At 56.9% G+C, this 18,418-nt stretch overlaps 1 protein-coding gene across 4 annotated transcripts in view; it reads right to left on the bottom strand.

Moving 5' to 3' along the window:
* Positions 1 to 18,418, bottom strand: part of SLC29A1 (solute carrier family 29 member 1 (Augustine blood group)) — a 34,068-nt gene that overhangs the window by 1,339 nt on the left and 14,311 nt on the right. For 3 of the 4 annotated variants that reach the window (XM_062629643.1, XM_062629646.1, XM_062629645.1), the window contains 11 exons: positions 6,227 to 6,309; positions 5,706 to 5,787; positions 5,263 to 5,435; positions 4,918 to 5,057; positions 4,589 to 4,723; positions 4,318 to 4,415; positions 3,896 to 3,986; positions 3,680 to 3,771; positions 3,454 to 3,562; positions 2,137 to 2,222; positions 223 to 422 (listed from right to left, as the gene is read on the bottom strand). In XM_062629643.1, the coding sequence (XP_062485627.1) occupies positions 223 to 422; positions 2,137 to 2,222; positions 3,454 to 3,562; positions 3,680 to 3,771; positions 3,896 to 3,986; positions 4,318 to 4,415; positions 4,589 to 4,723; positions 4,918 to 5,057; positions 5,263 to 5,435; positions 5,706 to 5,787; positions 6,227 to 6,255 (1,235 nt within the window). In that variant the 5' untranslated portion in view covers positions 6,256 to 6,309. Of the gene's footprint in view, positions 1 to 222; positions 423 to 2,136; positions 2,223 to 3,453; positions 3,563 to 3,679; positions 3,772 to 3,895; positions 3,987 to 4,317; positions 4,416 to 4,588; positions 4,724 to 4,917; positions 5,058 to 5,262; positions 5,436 to 5,705; positions 5,788 to 6,226; positions 6,310 to 12,175; positions 12,356 to 18,418 lie in introns of those variants that run through there. The other variant, XM_062629642.1, reaches the window with a different exon arrangement.

Raw genomic sequence — 18,418 nt, 5'->3', positions numbered from 1 at the left:
GGAGCCCAAACAACAGCTTCCTCATCTCTAAGATGTGGAGGCACAAGGCAGATGGGACAATGGGTTGTCTGCTCTGAGGTAGCGAGATTCCCCGAGGTTCCCCTCTGCGCCTGCACCCCCTTCTCAAGATGCGAGAGCTGAGCAGAGGCAGGCTCCAGCAGTCGTGCTGGGTCTGGCATCTGGGGTGGAAACAGCCCTTCCACATCCAAAGCTCTTACTCACTTGGGCCCAAAGCACATGCAGAGGCTGGCCAGGTAGCCGTTGGAGGCAGAGAAGAAGATCATGAAGACGATGTACCAGGCATCGTGAGAGAACACAACAGGCAGGTAGTCACGGGGTTGCACGTTGCACAGCATGAAAAGAGGGATAAAGATGACACGGAGGGCCACCATCACTGGCAGGAGGCAGCTGTCCTTCCCGGGCTGAGTGAAAAATACAGGTCATTGAGCAGCTGAGAAGGGGATATTCTCTATCCCATGGGATTCTGGCTGGGGCTATACAGAGGCTGTCCCTACTACACTGGGGCTGTGGAGGAGCCACAGAGATGGCACAGCTGCTGACTTTCTCTGCTGCAACAAATCTGAGCATCACCACCTATGGTACAGAGGTCCTGCTAGGTCTGAAAGTCCTGTCCCAGCCAGCTTGGAGAGCAGGAGCATTAGAGCCAAAACACTGAGCTGGGCTTGTGGGCTACTGCTAAACCCTTGCTGGAAAAAACAGGCAGGCAGGAGAGCCTTGTTCATGCTCATACAATCTCCTGCAGCCTCGAAGACAAGGCTGGCTGAGGTAAATCCCCTCTGGCACCTCAGGGCCTGCAAACTGGGCCTTAACCAGCTCCTCAGCCCCCTACACCATCCCCCAGCCAAGCGGGGTAAGATCCAGCAATCTGGGAAAGGGATTATGCTGGGGCTGTTCTGGACAGTGCTGGGAAAAGCACAGACTGAGTTATAGTCTTCCTGGATCCTAGCAGAGTCCCTGGACATGTGAGGCTGGGATGAAGAGGAGACACCATCCCCATGTTGTTCCTGCAGCTGGGACCGAGGCAGGCCCTGGTACCAGACATTCCTGGCTCCAGCTGGGGTCCCCTCAACGAGGTGCCAGGGTTGCAGGTGATGGGGCTCATTAGTCTGAGGTCAGGAGGGACCCCCAGTTGCCTCAGGAGCTCCTGAGCTGGCATAGCCAAGGGACACTGCGTGAACATGGGGAAAGCTGAGATTAGGACAGCTGCTGCATCCCTGGGCAAACTAGCAAGAGCAGCAGCCTCTTCTGCTTGAGGAGGAGAAAAGGAGCAAGTGGGGCCCCAACCAGGGAAATGAGGCCCAAACCACACACAGTCAGACTTTCCACACAGCCTTGTTTTGGAAATGTCTCCTGCTGGGTCATCCCACCGGAGAGGCTGTGGCCTGGACACCAGGCAATGCGGCTCATAGCCAAGGCCAAGGGCAGCCAGCAGTGGTGGCCAGGGCAGAAGCAGCTTCAGGCTGTGGGGAAGCCAGGCCTGGACAGACCCACAGCACGTGCGGTGCTGAGGAGCTTCTCTAAACAAGCAGCCTGAACAATACAGGGGGAAACAGCGCTTGGGGGGTGGGTGAGGGGGCAGGAAGAGACACAGACAGGACAGGCCCCTTCCCCAGCCACCCCCATTACAGCCCCCATCACTCAGCCCCAGCAACTCTGCGCCAGGCAGGGGAGAAAGGAGCAAGGGGTCAGGTCAGGGGCAGCTCTGTGACCCACATGGCATGGCTCTGCCCTGCTCCCAGGACAAGGCTCTAAAGCAGCTGTGTCCTGTGCTGTCCAGAGGTTTTATTTTGGGCTGCCCTGTCTTTCACCCTCTTTCCCTGCCGCCATCCTGTCTCGCTGTGTACATAGCTGGAGTGAAGGTTTGTTTACAAAGAGGCTGAAGTGGAGGAGGCAGCTTCATCCAAGCCATGCCAAAGGAGGGGTGGGAGGACAGGACAACACTGTGGTTCTCGGCTCTGACCCATAAATCTCTGCTTAGCACTTAAAACGCAGGCAGGAGTTGCTCTGCACCTCCTTCCTGTTCCAAACCATGGATGGTAGCCTCAGTGAGAGCCATGGCTGGGGCTGGGGTCTGCCTGGGCACTGATCTGCCTTTGCTCCCTGCGCCATGCTTACCCATGTGAAGAGGGCAGTGAGACTCCGTCCTGTCCAGTCACAGACATTAAAGAGCAGGAAACAGGAGACAGGGATGAAGTATAAACCTGCAGAAGAGGGGAGAAGGTAACTGATCAGCCCAGGGTGCCCCAAGGCCTTCTGCCACTAACATGGAGACTGTATTTCGGGTCTAGGTCATCCTGGTTTCCCATTAAGCACTGGAATGGTCTCCCAGCCAGGCCAGTGTCCACATCCAAACCACCATACACAGCTGTTTTTTCTTCCCCTCAGGCATACTCGATTGGGTTTGTGTGGCAAGATTTTAGTAGGAGAGCTACAGGGGTGGCTGCTGAGAGAAACTGCCAGAAGCTTCCCCTGTGCCCAGCAGAGCCAATGCCAGCCGGCTCCAAGACAGACCCACCACTGGCTGAGGCTGAGCTCATCAGCAACAGTGGTAGCAGCTCTGGGACAACAGAGATGAAGCAGATTCCCCTGCAGCCCGTGTTGCAGACCATGGTGAGGCAGCTGTGCACCTCCAGCCCATGGAGGTCCATGGTGGAGCAGATCTCCACCTGCAGCCCAAGAAGGACCGCACGCCACAGCAGAGGGTTGCCCAAAGGAGGCTGTGGCCTGGTGGGAAGCCCATGCTGGAGCAGGCTCCTGGCAGGACCTGTGACCTTGTGGTGAGAGGAGCCTGCATTGGAGCAGGTTTGCTGAAGGACCTGTGATCCCACAGGAGACCCATGGTGAAGCAGTCTGTGAAGAACTGCACCCCATGGGGTGGATTCATGTTGGAGAAGTTCATGGAGGGCTGTCTCCTGTGAGAGGGACCCCACAGTGGATCAGGGGAAAAGTGTGAAGAGTCCTCCCTGGAGGAGGAAGGAGCAGCAGAAACGTGATGAACTGGCCACAACTTCCATTCCTCATCCCCCTGCACTGCTGGGGGGGAGGAGGTAAATAAATTCTAAGTAAAGTTAAGCCTGGGAAGAAGAGAAAGGTAGGGGAAAGTTGGTTTATGGCTTAGTTTTTATTTCTCATTACCCTACTCTGATTTAATAAATTAATTTCCCCAAATTAAACTCATTTCCCCAAGGCAAGTCTGTTTTGCCCGTGATGGTAATTGGTGAATGATCTCTCCCTGTCTCTATCTCAACCAACAAGCCTTTTGTTATATTTTCTCTCCCCTGTCCATTTAGGAGGGGGCTTCGGTGGGCACCTGGCATCCAGACAGGCTCAAACCACCACGCATACCTACTACTTCAAGCCCCACTTTCTTTCTCAGCCCTTTACTTTGTTCCCAGTTTCCTCCTACCCCACCCCATCTCTGGCCACACTTACCCCATTTGTTTCCCTCTCCGAGGACAGTGGACACCTTAGCTGTGATGGCAGGAAAGACGCCGATGGTGACAGTGAAGACGAAGCAGACAGACACAGCCATGACCCAGAGCTAGACAGATGAAAGGAAGAGGATGGTACCAAACACAAGGCAAGAGACCAGTGCAGGGCTGGTCTCCTCATCCCCTGATAACGAGGGGCAGCGCAGCGGTGGCTGACAACCACAGACCTTCTTAAAAATAGCAATGACCGAGGGCTTCTCATCAGGGTTGTGGATAGGGATGACCTTTGAGTTATTCTGCTCCACCCCATTGGGCTCATCTGCAGGGAGAGACACAAATAGGGCATAGCAGACCCCAGAAAGCTGAGATCTGATTTGGCCCTTCTGTCTCATTCTTCCTTTCTGCTCTTCCTCTTTTTCCTTTTCCTCTTCTCAGTCCCTCACCTTTTTTAATCAGGTCTCTCTTCGTCTCCAGCTCTGCATTGTACACACTGTACTCTGTCTTGTCCTTCATGGAGTAGTATCGGAAGAAATCCTACAGAGAGACAGCCACAGAGAACTCACTCACACCTGAGGAAAGTAGGCTGTCAGGGGCTGCATGGTGACAGCAGCAATGGGCAATATGGGCAAAGAGTTCCCTCCACTTGTGTCTGCTACCGATGCTTTCCTGCTTACCCAGGGGCTCATTCCCACAGTACCAGTATCCCAGAAAGGTCCCTCGGAACAGGGTAGAGCTTGCCCTGACCCAGGAGGTGAAGGCTGGTAGAAGCCAATGCTGGGGTGCTGGTGGGCTACAGTCCTCCTGCCATGGTGCACAAAGGTCCCACATCCCCACTGCCTTCCCCACCAAGGTGACAAAGTCTCACCATGCGAGGCAGAAGGATGTAGGAGAAGATTGCCAGCACGATCGCCACACAGGCCGTGGTGAAGTAACCAATGAAGCTCTCGGGCTGCTGGGCACCAACTGGAGCACAGGAAGGGAGGAGACAGGGGGGAAAAAGCACAAAGATGATGAGGGCCGGTAGGACAAGGCTCTGCTGCCATCTTCCACCCAACCCTACAGCGTGATCCCAACAGATCCTGTCAACAGCAGTGCTCTGGAAAGGCCCAGTCACCCACAGGGCTGGGATTACTCACTGGCAATACTGAAGATCATCGCCAAAGCCGCAAAGGTGCCTGCCAAGCCCTGCCCACTCATGATGGGAGCTGTGTAGCTGGCAGGCAGGAGCCCTGCCAGCCCAAAGAGGCTGCTCTGGAGGATGGCTCCAAAGGCTGCAAAGGGAAAAGATGAGCAGAAATGGGAAACCAAAAGCAAGGATGGACTGCACCTCTGCAGGGAGCCAAGGCCCTTGCCCGGCAAGGCAAGGCAGGTACCCCTCCTCCTTGGCTCTCCCTCAGTGAGTTTCATGCTTTTCTCCCTACCCAGGGGGTTGTGCCCCTTTGCTTCCCCCCACTGCCTTACTCACAGTTGATGAAGACAATGCTGATCATGGTAAAGACGAAGAAGGGAAGAGGCTCCATGGCAACCTTCACCATGATCGCAGTGACTAAAAACACCAGCCCAATGGCCACCAGGCTGCCCGAGATGCGGATCTGCTGGGGAATCCTGCAAGAGAGGGTCTCAGTGAGGAAAACCCACCCACCAAAAGCCTGTGAGGCTGGGGCCAAGCTCTCCCATGGGAACCGGAGACTGGTGTTTTGCCTTTGACTTGACTGAGCAGGCTGCAGCTTGGCTCAGAACTGGGGCAGAATGGGCCAGGGCTGGGCAGCCCGATGGGGGCTGGCAATGGCAAGGACGGGGCAAGGCTCACCGCTGGTGGATGAAGGAGTTGAGGCAGGTGAAGATGAGGAGGGGCACCATGGCGCAGAGAGTCATGAAGTTGTCAAACATGGACTGCAGGTAGGATGGGGATGCAGGAGCCTCACCGGTCTGGTTCCAGCCACGGCTATTCTCTTCTGGGTCTGCGAGGCGGCTGATGAAATACTGCGAGGGAAGGAGCCTGGTGGGGCCCAGGTGCTGCGAGGTCTCCCCGTAGCACACTCAGGCAACCCTTGTCCCCCTCCAGCCCCATGCCCAGCCCTCCTACTGCTCAGCACAACTCATCCCACCCAAGTCACCCATGCTTCTGTCTCCTGTAGGGAGCTCAGTAACCTGGGGGCTCTTCTGTGCTGTGCTGCCACACCTACACCATGGTCCCCAGATGTGACAGGGGATGATTAGTGTCATGGGCAACAGCAGGAAGGAAGCCCTCACCTCCCTGGCGGTCATGAAGAAATTCCATGGCAGCAGTGTTCCCAGGCCGAGAATGAAGAAGATCAGCCAGACAGCTTTGTACCTGCAGAGGGGACAGAGCGCTCTGGAGTGGGACGGTGGGCAGGGAGGCAACAGGCATCGCTTCTGACTATCTACAGCAGTGGGAGGCACCAGGAGGAGGAGGAGGGAAGGTGGAATTTGCTGTCCTGCCCCACAGCCCCTGCTAGTCTGGAATGCAGGAGGGCCACGGGAGACCCTCCCCAGGAAGGTATGAAGGCAGAGGGAGGCTGGCACATGGTACCCAGAGACACAGCAGCTGTCAGCAGAGCTGGGAGGGAGTCAGAGTCCTGGTCACAGCCCACTTGTAATGGAAAAGCTGAGCACCTCAGGGAAGGGACAGCTCAGTATCCCAGTGAGCATGCAGGAGAGGGGGTCCCACAGATGCTGGGTGCCCCTGTCCTCTCCCTCACCTCCTGGTATCCTGGACGTGCCCCCACACCTACACCACAACCTGGCATTACCTATCTTGGGGCCCGTCTCTTGCTGTCATCTTGTGCAGCAAGATTCAGCACAGGTCCCAGTGAGTCTCGTGGCCACTCTCCGTCTGGAAAGCAAACAGAGAATTATACATGGAGTGAGGGACACAGGCCAGGCAGGGGCAGTGCTGGGTTCAACCCCCCGGCCATGCCACCAGGTAAGTGCTCCACAGGGAGCCACACAGAGCCAACAAAGGGCGAGAGCGCAGCACAACAGCTTTGGAAAGCTGTGGCCCAGTCCTTCAGCCGGGGCACAGGAAGCCTTCTCTCCACAAGGGACACTGCTTTCCTGAGGTGCCCTGGCTGCCCAGCTGCTCCGCAGCAGGCTCTTAAGGGATTTGTGAGCCTGCAGCTCTCTGCCCCCAATCCCGGGTCTGTGAGCAAAGCATATGCGCAGCAGGCTGTGTCCACCCTCTGCCCTCCCCACCTCCCTCCAATGCCTGGGGCACAGCAGCACAAAAGACACATTTAATTCTGCAGCCTCTGCGGCCAGAACCACCAACGCAAAACCCTGCTTCTAATTCCCACTTCCCTGGGGTGCTCACAGCCCTTTCCTGGGTCACCTTGGAAAGCCAAGGGCATCCCTGGCACTGCTGCTCCCCCTCCCCCAGCACCCACTGCTCTTTTTCCCCCATCACCACTTGCCCAGCGCCTGCCACTACCCTGTAGCCCCCGGAGTCCCAAAAAGGGACCTTCCCTCCCCGGTCCCCCCTCCTCTTCCTGGGGCACTGTGGGATTAGCCGCCCAGAGAAGCCACAGGCCTGCCTCGTTCTTTTCCAGTGCCGGCAGCGCAGCATGGGGTGTTCCAGCACCTCTCCCAGGCCGTCATCTGCAGTGAGGCTCTCGGTGCTGAGCCCCCGGCCCACCCAGGGCATGCCCCTCAGCCGGCTGCACCGCTGCTGCCGGCTACAGCATCCCTGCCTGCTCCCTGCCAGGTATGGGAGGAGGCAGGCAGGAAGCAGCATTCTGGGATCTGTAGTCCCTGCCAGCCCCAGTATGTGTTAAAGGCAGCGGAGCCCGTCCCTTGTGCTCGCGTGGTTCTGGGCACAGCTCGCCTCCTCCCTTGGTGTGTTGCTGCAGGGGGGGGGGAGCCTACAGCTGCGATGGAGCCAAAACACAGCTGGCAGGATGTGGAGAGGGATTTGGGAAGCCTGCTGGCTCCTTGGAAAAGCCAGAGCAGGATGACAGGTATGTCTGCTTGGAACCCAGAGCCCCACCAACCTGTCATGCACCATCCTGTTGATGCCAGAGCCATCTGTAGCACAACTCCCCTGCCTTCCCGTGCAGACAGCTCCTGCCTTGCCCTTGGGAGCCACCTGGGCTTCCAGAGAAAACATCCCAGAACTTCCTCCCAGCAGCCTGCCAGTGCCTCTGTGGGCAGGAGGTGCCCTGGATTAGCAGGGGGATCTGCAAGGGGATCTGCAAACACAGCTGACACCCTGCTGCCCCACCGGGGCCACGGCTTATCTCCGAGCAAACAGATCTCACCCCAAAACAGGCAGGAGAGCTCCAACTCTCCTTCAACACACTGCCCCTTGCACAGCCAAGCCCCCAGCTCCCCTCCCAGCCCCCAACAGATCACACCAGTGTCCCAACAAACAGGGGCAGGCCCCTGCAGACATACCTGGGGAGTAGGACAGAGCCAGGGCAAGCCCCGTGTTCAGTGTGTTTGAAGGGGCGTGCGTCCCTTCCACACCCCCTGCTCTTGGGGTGAGCGTCAGGCCCCGGCTCAAGTCACGGGGGCTGAGGCCATGCGAGCCTGGTGGCATCCGCAGAGGAGGAGGAGAGGTGTCGGGTACCAGAGCTGGCACGGGGCCGAGTCCCACTGCCTGGCCAAGGGAGGAAGGGAAGGAGCCGTGGAGCAGGGAGCATGGCTGGGGGTGCTGGGCAGGGCACTCCACCATGCCGCTTCCCAGCCACCTCCTGCTTCTGTCCGGAAAGCGCCCGCATCCTTGTGTCAGGAGCCCAACCTCCCCGCAGGCGCTGCCGGCCGCAGCCTCCGACCCGCTCTGTTTGTTTTCTGTCTCACTTCGCTAAGTGCCTCCTAATTTTTTCCACAAAGAGCTGGTGCCTTCGTGCCAAGGGGTGCCTGGGTCAGCACTCATTACAGCAGGAAGCGCGTCCAGCCACCGCGCGTACAAACAACCCTACAGCAAACACAAACCAACGCCAGCAGCAGGTGGCAAAGCCCGCTCCCAACTCACTGAGAGCAGCCCTACCATAAGGGACATGGGGACATAAGGGACCAAGGGATGGAGGCCACCCTGCAGCCGCCGGGCTGGCACAGCACAGCTCTAACCACCTCCTGGAGGAGCCCCCTGACGTTTAACCCAGCCACCAGCCCTGTGGCTGCACAGCCCTGGGACAAGGAAAAGGAGCAGCAATGATGGGCCTTGACGTGAGGCCATCCATTTTAATCTGGGTGTAGAACAGTCTGTCTTATCCCCTCGGAACTGATGTGTAAGCAGAAGGAGCAAGATAACAAGCTTAACAAATCTCAGGTTAGCGCCTCTAAGCAGGTACAAACAAGAGATGGCACAATTTTAATTGCCTATTCACGCCGCACAAAGGCCTTGACAGATGCTAAGTGACACCTGTGTATTGGGCCACACTCAATCCCATCGCCAGCCAAGCCCTGGGAGCCCAGGGCAGCACCAGCCATCACCAAAGCCGCCCAACCTCTGCAGAACTCGCACTGCAGGACAGCCACACCTGCACGCAGCCATTTGTCACCAGGCTTCTGAGATCTCCCTGCCTCCCCTTCCCATGCGCTGCCTACTCTCCTGGTTTCTGCTTTCACCTAAGGCGAGCACAGCACACGCTTGGCTTTCCACTCTGGAGCAATCTCAAGGTGCTGGGTACGCATGCTTTACACAGAGCCACCACCTCGTTGAAGAAAAGCCCTTTACACCACACCAGCGTAGCACTGTCCTTCCAGCCTCTACACAAGGGGCTGCCACCAGACCTGAAGCAAGCACCCCATGTCCTCTTTCCATCACCTGCAGGGGATCACTTTGCAGGGATAAGGTCATTGCTTCCTCTGAGCGTGGCCAAGATGGAACTGGGCCAGGTGCCTCACCAGGCTTCACCCCATCCCTACATCCGCTCACCCCTGGGTGACACCAGGATGGGGGCTCATCCAGGTTTACTGTGGGCAGGGAACAAGCTGGCATGAAGTGCTGGTGGCCATGACTCAGCTGGAGGATGTGAAACACTCTGAGACCACCCGTTTCATGAGGTTTCATGTGCATGCCTGAACTCTGACCATACCACCAAGGTCCTCCTACCTTGTGCTGGGGTCTGGGGAACCAGCCTGCTGGGCAGCGTCCTGCCTGCCTCCACCTTCATCCACCAGCTGCGCGCACACGTGCTGGTATTGCACAAGATATATGAGTGTGCACAATTGTGCACCATTACTGCAGCGCTGGCACAAATGTAAGCGCTCCCAAATTGCAAGTGCTCCCTGGGTCAAATCAGAGGCCAGCCTGACTCAACAGCTTGTCTCCATCAAAGGACAAGACTGGCACAGGCATAGACTAACTCCCTTATGGCTCCCCCAGCCTCTGAGCTGAGAGGGACACGCTGTTGGTGTGTTTTGTAGCCACAGTGGGTTTCATTTCTGTGAATCGATGCATATCCCTCTAACCCAGGAGTCTCTGAGCATCTCTCCCTATGCACAGGGCCTCAGCTGGGGCTCCCTTACACTCACCATCAAAGGGAGGATGAACACCAGAGTGGCTTCTCCATGCCAGCCGAGGCTTTACAGGCCTGGATTGTATCCACCCTACAGCACGTTTTCCAAACAGAGGAATTCTAACTCACTTAGTCATCCAGCACAGCTCCTCCTTGCTGCCTTCAGTCCTCCTGGCTGCTTTCCTCCCAACCTTCCCCTCGACCCTTCCAGAGTCATTGGGATGGGGGCACACAGGGACTGTGAGGGGGTGAGATGCCAATTTGAAGAGCAGCACATGGCTTTCCTGCCTTGTTTCTCGAGAGGATGATTCTATGATGTGTTTCCATGCACACCAAGCTACCCAAAACTGCCACAGGCCTTGCGGCGACTGACCAGCTCAGCATGTAATCTTGTTTGTGCATTTGGGGCTTTTTGTTTCCCCTGCCTCCTCGGTTGATAAATATCAGTTGATATTTATCTAAACTGAATTTCATCTGCCTACCACCCAGTGTTGTAATGGCCTTCTGCACTCTTCCTAGCTGGCACCTGTCCTCATGAACCTGAGTAATCCAATCGCCTCAGCAAACCCCGTCATCTCACTGCTCATTCCCTTTTCCAGGTCACTCACGAAAGTGCTGAAAAACCATGGGACCCAATGCAGCGATCTATTTCCACTGCAGCAACTGACCACTGACTCCTACACCCTCCTTCCTGTTTTGGTACCAATTACAGAGCCATACTGGGACCTTCCCTCTTGACCAGCCAGTTCCCTTAAACTCTGGGCTGAAAGCCCTGACTGAATGTTTTTTGGGAAGCAGTGTGGGCAGCCAGAGCCAAGTCCCTACTAAATGCTGCCCCAGCTCCAGGGTCCCTCAGCAGGAACCTCCCCAGCTGCCCATGGACCCCATCCCTGCACAGACAGGACACAGCAGATTCACCGCTCAGCTTTTCCATGAAGTTCCTTCCTTCAAGCCTTTCTTAGAAACGAACGTCACATCTTTCCCCCCCTCCCAGTCCCCGGGGGCCAGGGCAGTTGTGAATGAATGACCAGAGGCCACATGTGACAGCCAGTCGGTTCGCCCTCCCTTTCCTTCTGGTAAACATCGCCTTGCCCTAGCAACCTGTTGCTGTTCGGGCTTTGCTTTCTAACCCTTCCTCTGCAGATGCTCTAAGGAGCCCCCCAAAAGAAGGTGGAAGAAACTCTTCTGGAGCAGAGAGGCAAAAGCTTCATCCAGCTTTCCTGCTACAGCCTCTCCTCCACTAATGCCACATCCCGTCAGTGGACTGCAGCAGGCTTCCTGCTCCTGGTGTGCTTTGTGAACAGTTTCCATCAGAGAGCTGATAGCACTTCCTGTTCTTGTTCTCCTTTCTGAGCCCTGCCTCTCTGCAACAGCCTGCGCCATCTGCTCCCCCAGCGCTGCTCAAGGCTCCATCCCAAGGAGCGAATTTACTGGGGGTGCAGGATGAGGACATTTCTGCCTCCTCCCCTGCCTTGCTGCCTGCACACAAACCTCCCTGCGTTGCCAGGGTCTGGCAGGCAGAGTAAAACCTCCTGCAGGGCAGCCCATGAGGACCCTTAATGAGGCGAGGGTCCCTGGGCAACGTTTCTGACCTGTTTCACCTTGCTCCCTCCACTCCCCCATGGGCAAGAGCAGAGTCAGTGCTAGACCCACTCTGCCTTCAGGCCTGCGGTGCTCCCGGCAGAGCCGGAGCTACAGGAGGCTCCCAGCACCCGCTGTTATCTCTGCTGCCGGGTGGCGCTGGGGGAGCGTTCAGCCCCACGGTATGTCTTGAACCACGCACACCAGACAGCTGCCGAGGCCCTTATCTGGAGAGCCCAAGGAGCCCCGAGAGGCTCCCCAGGCACAGCAGGTAAAGCAAACCGTCTGTAAGAGACGTTCCCCAGGGCCCAGCGGGACGCTGTCCCTGCAGGGCTTCCCACCAGCCACAGGAGGGTTGGCAGTGATGGGGCCCTAAAACTACCCCAGGTAACACAGCTTTCCCACCCACCACCAAGTCCCTAAAGGGACATCCCATACCAGCAAAGAGGTCCTAGGGGTGGCAGCCCCACAGCGAATGCACACACCTCTCTCCTCAGCACCCACTGAGTGCCCAAACCCAGGCAAACCCTTGGCCAGAGAAAGCCCCTCCCAGGCACCCAGACAAGCCCCTGGCCACCCAGATGGGTGCTCCTGCTCAGCGTCCCATCAAATGCTGCGGGGAGGGGGGGTGGGATTTTAATGTCACAGCAAGGAGCTTACCAGCAAGGCAGCTTGGTCCCAGACCTTTGCTCCTGGTCACTTCAAGCCACAGGACTGCAGGGACAGTGTAGACTTGGAAGAGGCAGGAAAAGCCCCACAAACATTGGAGCAGTTGCCTGCTGCAAGGCCGGTGGTTTAGGGGTGCAAAAGGAGATACAGCGCCCAGGGGGGCAGGAGCTGAGGAGGGACGTCATTTCTGAGGCAGCGTCAGACAGGGAGAGATAAGCTGCTCCTGGAAGCTTGTTTGCAGAGACAGGATTTGCAGGGGTTCTTCCAAGGAGCTGGTTTCCTTAATGGCACCCGCTAGGCTGTTGTCCCCAGGGGCAAAAGAGCATTCCCTCCAAGCCACAACCTTGACCTGCTTCTCGGCAGGCTGGGGAAAGAGGCATGTTTTTCCAGGGCTGGGCTGGGGCTCCATTTGTTGGAAATTCAGAAGAATAAAGACCCTTTCTCCCAAGGGTGGAGGGAACGATTTGCTCAGGGCTCCATTCAATGCAGCTGCAGAAACCACCTCCAGGACCTGAATGGTGCCTCCAAGCAGCCCTCAGCACCTCCGGGGAGCTGCGGTGGGGTGACCCGCTACGGGCAGACACAGAGGCTCACACCGTGCTCATGCCACCTGCCCATGGCTTCCCATGGGTTTAGGGAGTGCCAGGGAATGCCTCCTTATCCCAGACCTTCATCCTCGCCTGCCATCCTCTGCAGCCAGCTGGACCATCCATGTCTGCAGGGCTGGTCCAAGTGCCCCAGGGGTGCTGGCATGGCTGGTGGAGGTGCTGCCCAGCTCTGCCAGGGGCCATGGGAAGAGGGGGATGCTGAGGGAATGGGTGCTCCGTAGGGTTGGCCTGGGGGCTGCGGCGGGAAGAGACACAATGGGAGGAAACCAGGTTTCCGCTTCCCAATGGAGAAAACCTTACAGGACCCTGGGGAGAGCAACCGGACACCATTAATGTAAAAATCAGGTGAAGTGGCCAGAGGAAGCCCAGAGGCAGGAACAGGTCCTTCTCGCATCTCCATACCTGGGCTTGGTGCAGCGATGGCAGGTCACCACGTACCCGGGTAGCCATGCAGGGACAGAGGCAATCCCAACCATGACACAGCCCAAGGCACAGTGCTGGCTCCCAGCTCCCCCGCAGGCAGTGACACTCCTTATTTCCACCCAGCCCCTGGTGGGTTGGGGCAGCACTTAGGTAAGACCCCCTAGGGCCTGGCTGCAGATGGATCTCTTGCTTTAGTAGCTCCCCCTGAGTCATGCTTGGGCTTGCTCAAGAGGAATCCCCATTTGTGCAGATGGTATCTCGCTGGCCGCACCTTGGGCAGCAGCTAAAGCACGTCGGAGGGATGGGCTGAGCCTCTAGGACAGTGTCCCCAGTTTCCCTCCTCACGTCTGCAGCTGAAAGGAATGAAGGTGAGACCCGTAAGAGGGAGCACACAGCAAGACAGGATGAGAACAAGACAGCTCATGGCCAGACAAGCCTGAAGACAAGGACTCAATGAATGCATGGGAAGAAACCGATGGGAAAAGTCCCATGGCTGAGGAATGGAAGAGGGGAAAGATGAGTTTCTCCATACCCTGCCTTCTCCAGGGCTTGGAAGGACCTTAACTACCTGCAACATGTTGCTATTCCAAGGTCACCACCCAGGAGCGGTACTGGAAAGGAAGAGCAGCCCTGCAGGAGGCCACCCACCATTGGTGGCCCCAGGGTGCTGGAATAGTGAGTGGAGAGCATTCCTCTTGGCCGCAGGACTGAACTCAGACCCTGCAGACCCAGGAAGGAACCAGGCAACAGAAAGGAGCACAGAGCAACCTGTGGTGAGGGCTGGGGGAGAAGGATGGGGACAGCTTACGTTGCAGCCAGGAGCTCCTCAAAACAGCCCTGCAGTGAGGGGCAAGGAAGGGGGGGCTGTGAAATCATTGGAAAGTCCTTTTAAATCCTTCCCCAAGCTATACATGGAGCCCCCTCTACGCATAGAGTCCCTGGCACAGGAGGCCTGGAGAGTATAACTCAACCCCAAACGTGCACTGTCCTAACAGCTCTGGCTGCTTTCCATACGGAGTCAGTGCTGGATGCAAATGTGCAGAGCTGGCACCAGGCAGGCAGGGCCTCCTGGGCACAAGAGCTTCCCACACCCTGTGGGAGCTGCTGATCCACATGGACCTGGGCTCTGCTGTCCCCTCTCCTCACCCGGGTCCCGCCTCTCCCCACGTGGGAGAGCATCCCTGGAGCTGGACACACGGATGCTCAGCAGAGGGGCTGCAGCCCGGCCAGGCAGAGCTCATTTTGCCCCCACCGGCAGTTTTCTGGGGCTGGTCCAGGCTGCACAGCTGCTTCCAGATTAGTGGTGGGGTGCAGGAGTAAAACCAGAGCCAGAACAACACCGTCTTCCCCCCACACCACCATCTCCCCAGCTGCCAAGCTTTGGAGGTGATTCCTCCCTGCTGACCCCTGCAGAGGCTGGGACCGAGACGCTGGGGACAACCATAGCCGGGCCTGTGGCAGGTTGAGGTTGGCTCCATCCTCCACATGTCAGCTGTGCCCGGCAGCAAGGACAGAAATACAAGGGCTATTTTGGGTCCCTGCAGACCAAAGTGACCTTTGCTGTAGGTCAACTCAGGAACAGGGGCCCGGGCTGACTGCTGCTTTCCGCATGGAATGTCCGCAGCCTGACTGGGAAAGGGGATGGCGAGCAGGGAAGCAGGATTTGGCACCTGCCGTTGTCCTACTCTGCCAGCTGCCTTGTCCTGCCAAGATCCTGCTCGTTGTCTGGACAGCCACAGTATCTCTCAAAGACCTAAGGCTTCATCTGCTAAATGTAGTCATCTTACAATGGATGGGGTTATGGCAGCTCTGCCCCAGGAAGTGGTTCATATCTGTCACCCCTAGCCAACGGGTACCCCAATACCTCCAGAAAGAAAAAGAGGGAGAAACAGTGGGTAGAGCCTTGCTGGGTCTGCTCCTCCAGGAGCCACACAGGCCTGCGTGTTTCCCAGTGGATTTTAAACTAGACTGAGGGGGAAACGCTGCCTGCTGAGAGCCGGGCTTGCCACATCCCTGCTTTGTGGCAGCTACAGAAGAGCTGTCTGGGCAGCGCACGGTCTGTGGGCCGGGACATGGGAAGCCAAGGTGGCAGCGGGCCATCAGTGGTGTGGAGCAAGCAAAGGACTTGGAGTAAACACCCAGAGCGGAAATACCACCGCTGGCACCCTCTTCCCTCCTCCCTGAACAGCTCAGCTTCCCCAGACAGTCTGCCAGGACTCGGGTCTCACATGTGGAGCCAGAGCAGGGCTCTAGGCAGACACCTCCTCCAGAGGAAGTAAGGTAGAGCCCAAACCTCCCACTCTTTGCACTGGCCATGGCAAACCCACGGCAAAGAAAAGCTTTACCAGAGTAGGATCAGGCAGGGAGAGCCATCAGGAGGCAACGAGCTCATCCCTGCATCTGCCCATCCCCGGCAAAACAGTCTCCCACACACCTGACAATAACAAGCCTGCTGCAAGCAGAGAAAGGGCAAGTCACATCCCCTCCAAATCTCAACCTGGAGGCACTGCCACATCCATGCAACCAGCCACCACCCAGTGTGCTACAGCCACGAGGTCCTGCACTGCCTGGAACCATGAGCATCCTCAGGGATGCCTCAGGAAAGCATGCAGAACCCTGCAGGAGAGCCACTGAGTGCTCTGCTCGTGTGAAAACAGCGCTTTGCAGGTGTTGGCATTGGCTTGCAGGCTCTGCGAACCTCCCCCATGTCGATTTGGGGAGTAAAGGAGATGAGGGCGGCACTGAGGCACCCTCATGATACCATAACCTTCATCAAGATGTGCTGGCCATCTGGCAAGGCATCCTGCCGGAGCTTGCCCAGGCACCTGAGCACGCTTGGACACTGATGCATTCCCACAGTGATGCTGGGCAATAGGGAGCCCAGGAGCCGAGTCATGCTGAAGGGATCCCTTTCTGGCACACTGCATCACCCCTCGCAGACACAGGGACAGCCTGTGGCAGACAACCTGTATTTGTTTATTGATGGCCAGGATTTTTACTGCTGTTGGGTTTTGTTTCTGACAAAGGCCCCACTTTTGGATCAAGCCTAGCTGCAGAGCCCAGGCAGGGGAGCACAACAGCTCCCTTCACCCTCCGCAAGGCACAGCTCCAGCTCCACATCACCTGGGAAGCCCGCACCCACTGCCCCTGGGATAACAGCCCTGTCAGGGAACACACTGGCAGATCAATGCCCTGATGTGGTTCACCACAGAGACACACCAGCCTTGTATTGCCACGAGGAGTGAATGTGAGGATGGGAAGGAGAAGCTGCAGAGAAGGGTGGATTGCTTTTTAATAGCTCAGCTGTGTTGCTGTTGGTTTGCCTCCTCCTGTGGTTAATGGATAACACTCCTGGTCTCATCAGGATGGAACAGATCTATCCAACCCCTACACCTACAAACACTGATGGTATTTCCTAAGAAAATAGAATTGCCTCAAACTTGGTGCAGAGGTCAAGAGAAGACAAAGGCTGTTGAAGGAAGGGCAGGCAGCTCTTTCAGCCCGGAGCCCCTGGCCAGGACCAAGAAGAGAGCTGTGCCCGCAGTACCTCCCACCTTCCTGAGCTGTTCTCCAGAAGTAATCCCCAAGCCTAAAAGGAGGGAGATCCTCACAAGGGTTTCCCACAAGGATACCTGTAGAAAAACTCTAACAGGACTGCCTACCCAAAGTCCCTCGCTGTCTTTGAGCCAGCCCCGCTCTGGAGTTGTAAATCATCTCCCTGTCCCTTGAATGGCATTGGTGAGAGGCTGTGCTAAGTGTGAGGAACCAGGCAAGGGTGAGGACCACACTTGGAGCTGCAGCATGGGCAGCAGTGAGGGAAGACAAGCAGGATGGCCCAGGTGGGACACCCCTTGCAGGAGGCTGGGGCCATTTCAGTGATAGTCCAGGGGCACCAGCAGGCATTCAGGTTGATGGATTCCACTCAGCTAAGCAAGGCTGATGGCCCGGTCCTGCTGCCCTGACTCAGCCTTGGCACATGGCTGGAGCAGGCTGCTCCCAACCCAGCCTTGCTCTTCACTTCCAGCCCCTGCCTGCCTCCTCCCTTTGTAGTTTCCCCAGTCTGCTCACTCCATGAATTTCCAGCTGGAAATCTCACAGTGAGGTGCTTTCCCATCAGACAAGTCCTAAAGGAAATGAACTAAAGCAAATCTCACTGGCAGTGGTGGGAAGAAGGCAATAAGGCTCTGTGGAAATCTGCCTGATTTCCTGCTGGCTCCTTCTGCTTGAGCCAGCAGCAGGCAATAGGTCTCAGCTCCCCTTTGGCCTGAAAGAAAAAAACAGCTGTTCTCCTGGAGCTGAAATCTGAGTGTGCTTACCATGGCTCAACCAAGAGGCTGAACGAGAGCCTTGAGCACTGCACTCAGAATGCCAGCCGTAACAGCCATGCATACCCAGTGCTTTGAGCCTCCCCTTTCTCGGGATGGGTGAGACCAGAGAAAAGCATGCTCCAAGCCAGAGCAGGACCAAAATGTCACAACAGTGATGTTACTCACACCTCCAGCCCCAGCAATGAAGTTACACACTATCCCTATGCAACAGCTTCCCTTGTCTCATGGGAGCAACAACCCTCATGCATGGTCCTCATGCATGGTCCTCACGCAGCACCATGGCTCCCATCCCATGTGGGGACCTCAGAGCCCATGTAGGGCCAAACCCTGACCAGGTCTGCAAAGTCTGGAGTGGGAGATGGAGTGCAAGTTCAGCTGGGGCACTCAAGTCCCTCCAGACCTGAACTACTAAAGCAAGAGATCCTGATATGACCAAACTCACCTGCCCCTACTCCATACACATCTTTCCCCATCCCACATCTTGCACACTGGAAGCACTGCTTAATTAAATCCTAATAGGTAGGTGGCTGTTAAAACCCGGGCTCCTGCCCATGTGTAAATGCATGTATCTCACTCCGTACAGCGCTCTGCACCTGAGCTGGGTCCTAGTTAGCACAGATAGAGATGTGACGCCACGAGCTTGCTGTCCTGCAGCCCCCCAGGAGCAGTGCCGGGCTGGTAGGGGTCACAGGGCAGAGCGAGGTGCTAGGGAGGGTCAGGAAGGTGCAGGAAGGAGAGTGGAGTTTGCACCGTGGGGGCTCTGTATGATGTAGCAAGGACCACAAGCAATAGCACGCTGCTGATAAGAGCGGGTGCTGCAGCTTCTTTAACACTTGCCAAGGACCTGAATGTTAGGCTGGATGAAAACAACATTG

This window comes from Pezoporus occidentalis, unplaced genomic scaffold (assembly GCF_034315485.1).
Source record: "Pezoporus occidentalis ecotype Australia unplaced genomic scaffold, CSIRO_AGI_Poc_V1 ctg34, whole genome shotgun sequence".
Taxonomy (NCBI): Eukaryota; Metazoa; Chordata; class Aves; order Psittaciformes; family Psittacidae; genus Pezoporus; species Pezoporus occidentalis.
Note: the sequence above shows the minus strand (reverse complement) of the source record. Positions and strands in the feature narration are given on the sequence as shown.